General features: G+C 40.6%; 1 protein-coding gene across 1 annotated transcript; it reads left to right on the forward strand.

Annotated features, from left to right (window-relative positions):
* The first annotated feature begins 297 nt into the window (after positions 1-297).
* On the forward strand, positions 298-5,527 carry nudc (nudC nuclear distribution protein). Its single transcript, XM_085346371.1, has 9 exons — positions 298-473; positions 1,142-1,219; positions 1,329-1,538; positions 1,646-1,717; positions 1,835-1,948; positions 2,950-3,144; positions 3,229-3,312; positions 3,417-3,535; positions 5,280-5,527. Exons 1-9 carry the CDS (start codon positions 399-401, stop codon positions 5,329-5,331), a joined length of 999 nt encoding a protein of 332 aa, XP_085202497.1. The 5' UTR covers positions 298-398; the 3' UTR covers positions 5,332-5,527.
* The last annotated feature ends 2,226 nt before the right edge of the window (positions 5,528-7,753 follow it).

The raw sequence follows: 7,753 nt of genomic DNA on the forward strand, positions 1-7,753 counted from the left end.
GCTGCTTAAAGCTCCATTTTCCAGCAAGTTGCACCAATTATTTCTACCTATCCAATATAACTCAGCAGCAGGCTAGATTGTATTATTATTTCAATCCAATATGTTGAATGAACATGACAATTGGCATTTAACTGAATAAATGTAAAGTTTCAATCATGAATATTCTTATTCTTCAAATAAGCCCGAGTCCCGCCCTAAAACAGCGCCTTCCATTTATTGGCTGTTTTAGCTATCAGTAACAGTGTATTGCTCCAATTGGTCAAAGCAAGAGCAAGAAGGGGGTTGTTTCCAGGAAGTGTTCAGCGTGACTCTCACAGAACAGCTTTGCTTTCTTTCTAACAGAACTTGTTTTGCTTGATTTTTGCGTCGGTCCTGATTCCGCATCTCAGTCAGTCAGCATGGGTGAAGATGAAGAAAAATATGACGGCATGTTGCTTGTTATGGCGCAGCAACACGAAGGAGGGGTGCAAGAGGTAAAGCAGTGCATCGCCGTGCTAACATGCTAAAGCTACTGTACTAACGCTAACGTGGTTAGCCTGTAAGCTAGTATGTACACCGTGCCTATAAACAGTCACAAACACGAACAAAAAATAATGTTTTAAACTGTTTTGCAAAGTTTAGAAAATGATTTTGTTATTAATAATCATGGCTTTCGTGGACTATCTTAGCTACTGCCTGCGGAGTGTTCTGGTGAATTTGGCATACATGTGACTAAGGAGACAGCACAACTTAGCAAAAAACGAACTTAGTTCTGTTTGAGCATGTCTATTAGATGCTCCATGGTCCTGATAGAAGCTGTTAAAAGTAATGTTCGTTACAAGTAATGTTCTTACTGTAGTAATGTGACGTTGTGTCCCGGATGAATGAAGGTTCTGGAAGAAAATGTATTTGCTAAAAGAGATCTGCTGTTATGAGGAAAAGGTGAAGGATGTGATCTGGAAACAGATGCATAAGCTAAAGCGCAACGAATGTTTGGTAACAATGGTGTATTTTAAGAGTCGTGAACAGGCAGACACCCAGCACAGAAAAGGAAGGCTCTCCCATCCAAGCAGTAATTTATTTCAGACACAAAGTCCATAATAAAGATGTAATCTGTTATATGGATTTTGTAACTTATTCTTGACCTATTTTCTATCAACAGTTAGTAAACACATTTTTCAGCTTCCTCCGCCGCAAAACTGATTTCTTCACTGGTGGAGATTCAGGTGCAGCAGAGAAGGTGAGCATTGCTGGTCCAGCTATACCTCGTGTCACATTCAAGAGTTCAGTGATAAACACACAACTCCACCCGTCCCTCAGTTTTAAATGAAATCCCTTGTGTTCTTCAGCTCGTCAAGGATGCCTTTGCTCACCACAGCAAGCTAGCGCTGAAGGCCCAGAAAGAGAAGCAGATGAAACAAGAGAAAGAAAAGAGAGAGAAAGCTGAAAGAGCGGCCAAGCTTGCAGAGGAGGAGAAGAAAAAGAAGAATGACGACGGTCCAAGAATCCAGGAGCTGACAGACGAGGAAGCAGAGAAACTTCAGACTGAGCTTGACAAGGTGAAATGCTGATTTCAAAATTTTCTGTCATCAGTGTGTCTCTGAAACGGTCAATTACACTCTGAACTGTTATGTCTGTTAATTTATGTCCGGATTTTTTATGCTAGAAAAAGAAGGAAGAAGAGAATACAGCAGCAGCAGCAGAGATGTCATCTGACAAAGCCGAGAAAGAGAAAGGCGTGAGTGAGGAGTTTGACATGTACTTCATTACTTAGTGTTGACTGAGCAGTAAAATGGGGTGCGCTTAATGTTTTGTTTAATTAACTCTTATTCATGTTCATTTTCTTTTCCTTCAGTCTGACTCTGAAGGAGAGGAGGATGAGAAGGACAAAGATAAACTGAAGCCTAATTCAGGAAATGGAGCTGACCTGCCCAACTACAAGTGGACGCAGTCCCTGTCTGAAGTCGATGTGAGTTCTTTCTGGTTTCAGCATCATGCTGGACTTCACCTTTTCTCAGCTTGTGTTTACTGAACATCTGAATGGTTCTTTGAGCATCTCTCAGCTTTCAGTTGTATTCTCACCATACGTACAGCTCCGTCATAATGTCACCTTTGCCTGAGTTTGCCAGTTGGATAGCACAATACGATGCATATTAAAACCCTCTTAATGTTTCCTGTGCATTGCCCTGCGCCTCTTTCTTTCAGGCGATGTGTTTCCTTAAACAGCATGCGCCAGAACACATTTGTATTTGTTTTTCATCGGCCTTTGCAGAAGGGGAAGATCATGACACTTATGTGAATTCTACATTATTATTCCTTCCAGCTTTATTCAGATATGCCAAGAGTGTTGTGGAAAGAGTCAGAATGCATACAGAATACTGGATAAATAAAAGGTGCTGGAAGTTGTCTTAAATATCTTTTAACATTGCCATTACATTTGAGTACCACCTAATGTGTTTGGGGTTGTTATAGCAACATGCGAGAAAGTTCTGGGGCATTATTTGTACGCGACACAAGCGCAGAAATGGAGGGCGTCGACGTAATCTTATACTTCCTGCTCGGTGCGTGACTCAGACAGCACGGTGTTGTTTCTTGTGTGGCCATATTCCTCGTTGCTGGGTTTCAAGGGCAGTTTTAATTTTCATAAGGCGACACTGTCATAAGTGATCGTGCGGTACCACTGACTAGCCAATCAGTGGCATGCAATCTGTTGAAATCACATTATCAGATCTACCGAGATCACTCCAGCTCATTAGGTACTAAAAAAAGTGCTTGTTACCAGGTACTACCACTTATTGGAAAAGCCTAAAATTCAAGTTGAGCCTGACAGTTTTGAGTGGAAAAAGGTTTTATTGGAGAGCAGTGGAATTTCTTTTCTTTTTTTTCTGTGCAGACGAGAGTTTTATAAGCTTATAAGAACACATGTGCGCGTGTATAATTAAAATATTAATAATTAAACTCCTCCCACAGGTGGCAGTGCCCTTTAGCGTGAACTTCCGCATTAAGGGCAAAGATGTGGTGGTGGACATCCAGCGGCGCTCCATCAAAGTGGGCCTGAAAGGACATCCTCCAGTTATTGATGGCCAGCTCTACAACGAGGTGAAGGTAGAGGAGAGCTCCTGGCTCATCGATGATGGCAAGGTGGTTACTGTCCACTTGGAAAAGGTAAGAAGACATGTAGATGTGTGGCACACTGTGGAATTACTCAGTCAACTGGAGAGAGTGCGTCAAATCGTATTTTGATTTCAGATTAACAAAATGGAGTGGTGGAGCAAGATCGTCACTACAGATCCTGAAATTAACACCAAGAAAGTCTGTCCTGAGAACTCAAAGGTAAACATTCACACGAACTGTTTATTGTAGAAGGAACTAAAAGATTACTGACACGTGTGGATCTTTCTGCTCCTTCCTCACTGTGCGCGCTTCCTGTTGAACAGCTGTCAGATCTGGATGGAGAGACGCGTGGTATGGTGGAGAAGATGATGTACGACCAAAGGCAAAAATCAATGGGCCTACCTACATCTGAAGAGCAGAAGAAACAAGATATTCTTAAAAAGTAGGTTTCAGTGTTGGTGCAGATTTTGTGTCTGAAGGCTACAGTAGACGCTAATAAACACCTGAATAATGGAGCCGTCTACTTTGACCACACTGTGGGTAAAATGGGCACCAGTTTTTAAAATTAAAGAAGAATCCAAACAAAGCTGCAGGAGAGATGATAAAAAATGAAATATCATGAAACTAAGTTAATCACATTTTAAAGATGGCGAAAAAATTGGAAAAAAGATGGGAAAAGAATCGGTTGCCTTCATGTGAAATTGCAAAGATGTTTCTCCTGCAGGCATGTTTTGATAGTGTAGTGAAATGAACTGATACCACTGAGTAAAAAAGTTTGTAGTATACTTTGGAAATTAGCAATAAAATATAAGTAAGTATAGTCAGTGAAATTGCCTAGAAACAATGTTACAAATGGAGAGCTGAAGTAACACGGTGTCTTTCTTGAGGCAGTAATATTTAAACAGTATGTATCCCAGTAGGCTGCAGGTCCATGTGTGGTATGGTAAAGATGAAGAGTCTATCACGTTTGAATCCGTACATTAGGGAAGTTAACATGCACTTGGAGCTTTATCCACCTCCACTCTCCAACACAAAAAAATGGCACAGCCTTACTTCTGCTGGTGAGAGAGACAATCCATGAAGTTGCACTTGCTGTATTTAGAGGAAAAACAAAACTTAAGCCGCAGACATTATAAAAGATAGACTTAGCTTCTGGATCTTAAAAATTAAGCCTTAAACCTGCAATCTTTCTAATGGCCACCAGAGGGCGATACTTGTCTATGGAAATATGGCCCCCAGGCTTGATCTTTATGTGCTCTGTCACACATTTCGGCTCATTTTGAATATAAAATGAATTCAGTTGTGTTGATTTTTGTCATTGTGTCATGATGATTAACCACAAAGAGCTCATTGATTTATGAGTGCATGAACCCAGTTTTGTTTTTGTACACAAATAATAATGATATATGAAGCTTTAAATTTCACAGCAATCGGTTTAATAAATGGAAACTTTGTTTTAGGCAAACAGTGGATGGTAACAATTAACATGACACAATTTCCTGTTACTCTGTTTAAAATTAACTTAAAAGAAATAGATTGTGTACTGCTAATTTTCCTCTTATAAAAATTATATGTAGGAATTTTCCTGAGTGGGGGGGAAACAAACAAACTTCAGACTGATGTTTCAATGACTGTATGAGTCAGTGGTTCATGTGCAGCTTATTACTGTTTGTTGGGAATGACCCCTTTCGCTCCTCTGCTGTCTGCTGGAGCCCACTTCCTCTTCTAGCTTGTTAAAGCTGCCTCTGAGAATCTTGTTTAATTTTATAAAGGTTAAACAATACTACCATAGGGAGCGCTGTGGAGGTAATTGGTCTCAGAGTTTCTTTAGTGACACAAAGGTCAAATTGTGTCTGTCCAATCAAACATGTTGTGTGAAGGTGTCATCTCAGACGAAGCGTACAGCTTTTCATTCTTAGCAGAATTAAAATAAACATTCGCTTTGCAGCAGAAAACAAAGGCTTTTCCTCTGACCAGCCTGGAATACAGAAGGTTTTTAGAATAATTTCACTTCATAGAAATGTGAGAAAACAGATGTAACGTGCTCTGTTCCTTCCCAGAAAGTTTAACCAACTGTCACGATCCATAAATGAACGAATCTCCCATTCACTGACTTCACAGGCTGACTGCACCTCGCCTTCTCACCTTCCCTTTGTTTCTGACTCTGACACCTTCTGTCTCTGCAGGTTCATGGCTCAGCACCCAGAGATGGATTTCTCTAAAGCCAAATTCAGCTGAGGCTTTCTGTTGTCAGAGGTTTTAGATTCACGGTTCATGTAAATGACACCAGAGCTGACATCAGGCACCAACCAACTCCCCCTTCATCTCTCTGCTGGACATGCTTGTGCTGACGTGCATGTCTGAAGTGCATAGATTCATGTTTAAATCCAAGAGTTTGATAAATGTAACAGCAGTGTTCTTCCTTTGCATGTTGTTTCCATATTTAAAGATGTGTCTGGATTTTTTTTTTTTTAATAAATGGATTTAAAATGTAATTGAGTTCTGAACCATCAGTCTGAAGAAGTGCAATCATAAAGCCAGGAAGCCTTTTCCTCCTCCTGCTGTGTAGATTTTGGACGCTCACGAGCTTGCAGAAGCTCGTGAGCTTGGAAAAGCCAAACGTAACGCTGCAGTTCCAGTGCATGAATTATTGGAGCTAATTTATCTGAATTTAAGGGGCGGGACCACATCTTGGAACCCCAAGCGCTACAAGCCGTTCGTTTTGCTTCGTACCCCACCCTCACCCCCTCTTTCAATTCATTCACTTCTCTAAAATGAACCTAAAATGAGGATGTGGTCCCAGCTAGTGAAATGCAGCGACATCATGCAAAGGTTGAATAAGATGTTTCATTTTCAGCCACAAGAGGGCAGTGTCTTCCTGAAACATCAGGAGCGCTATCAAAGGCGTTAAGAGTGTTAGGTAGTTTTTGAATAGAGGACAAATCCTATCAATCTGATAGGAAACAGAAGAAGATGGCACGTTAGATTTTAGCTTTAACTGTTACAACAGAGTCACTAAATAGTTAAAATCTTAATTCTGAGGTAACGGTGAATAAGGGCAGGTGTAGCCAATTACATGCAAGGTTTTTTAATAATAAAATGTTTTAAAGTTAGCTTTATTCTACCCCATTATACTTGTAGTAAATGACACATAAATATCGACTATATCTGTGACCACATACTGATTAATGAACCGGGAATTCACACTGTGATGAAAAGGTAGAGAATTCTTTAAATAAATGATTCAGTCAATGCTCATATTTGTTTGTTGTTTGCAGCCGGTGCAAAAATAAGCGCCTGTGTGCTTGAGCTAAAAAATGTTTAAAAATCAACTCTTTCATCTTGTAAGATAAAATAATTGGACTGGCTCTTATATTGCATTTTATTCACGATGCCTCACTCACACAAGCAACTTTTTTTCTGTGCTGACGTGCTGTCTAACATTCTCACGTTCACACTCGGATGGATGCATCAGAGAGCAACTTGGGGTCAGTATCTTACCCACGGGTATTCGGCATGCAGACTGGAGCAGCCATATATACATATAATTATTCTAACTAAACTCCCTGAGTATTAGATGACCTGCTCTCTGCTGAGCTACAGCCACCCTAATTATATTCTGAGTGATTGTGTTTGCAAGTTCTGATCAGTTACAGATGTTACAGAGCAGCTAAAAAAAAAAGTGTTTCCACTCTTGTGTCTCTGAACTGCAGCAATCCATCATCTAACCAATCTGCCAAGTTGCACTTCTGAAGTTGTTGGGATGCAAACGGTGCTGCTGATAGCAGTGAGCAATAATTAAACATATTAAATGCATTCATTAAACCACATTGCTCTCTGAGGACTATTAGCCAGGCTATAACCAACAAGTCAAAGGCAGGCTGTCTTACTGAGACCACGCTGGATATCATGCGCCTCTGCTAAATGTTCCTTCCCTCAGGACCAGTTTGCTTACAAGACTCTTCAGCTTGTGTGACTGTCCACAGCTAACTGGACTGGGCTGTCAGGATGGTGAGAGGCTGTCAATATCACTACAGCTACCAGAGGGAACATACATTAGCTTATGCTGGTTAGCAGCTCCTCCTAATGTGTGAAATAGCTCATGTAGTTCAAAAACACTGTGCAGTCAGCAGCCTCATCAGGCCTGCTGTCTGCGGACCACAGGTAACTATGTCGGAGCTTACATTTTTGTCAGTATTTTTCCTGCAAGCTCGGTGCCCTGTAGGAAAATTACAGGGCGCTGGGCTTTCATTTATTCTGTCACGGCTGTCCAATGGTTGACTGGATGGTGTTAAAGTAGCAATCACAAAATCACAAAGTGGCCAGCTTGAATTACAAAGCACCAGGCTTGTTTAACACTTACACCAACTGTGATAACCTTTTCAGCTTTGAGGCTGATTGAAGAGAACTTTAGACAAGTTAAATAGTTTTTGGTAACTAGACCCTCCTCATTATTAATAACAGTCAAATATTCATTTGTGCTTTAAATGCCATTTTTATTCTGTTCCCAGCTTTATGTCTCCACTCTCTCCATTGTTAGTTTACGCCCTGACATAGTAGCAGGTTGAATTCGATTGGTGCCATATATTTTAGTGAGAAATGTCTCTCTTCTTCTTTCTGTCTAAGCCAAGTGACGTCTGAGCTCAGTCAAACTATAGAC

This window comes from Diplotaxodon limnothrissa, linkage group LG22, assembly GCF_057381915.1.
Source record: "Diplotaxodon limnothrissa isolate DT_005_m linkage group LG22, D_limnothrissa_male_GT1.1, whole genome shotgun sequence".
In the NCBI taxonomy this organism is placed as follows: domain Eukaryota; kingdom Metazoa; phylum Chordata; class Actinopteri; order Cichliformes; family Cichlidae; genus Diplotaxodon; species Diplotaxodon limnothrissa.

Excerpts from the sequence above, each read along its gene's own strand:
- nudc (XM_085346371.1), top strand. The coding sequence starts at position 399 with ATGGGTGAAGATGAAGAAAAATATGACGGCATGTTGCTTGTTATGGCG. Across the intron at positions 1,718-1,834 it reads AAGCCGAGAAAGAGAAAGGC|TCTGACTCTGAAGGAGAGGA; the intron begins GTGAGTGAGGAG and ends CTTTTCCTTCAG. Across the intron at positions 1,949-2,949 it reads AGTCCCTGTCTGAAGTCGAT|GTGGCAGTGCCCTTTAGCGT; the intron begins GTGAGTTCTTTC and ends CTCCTCCCACAG.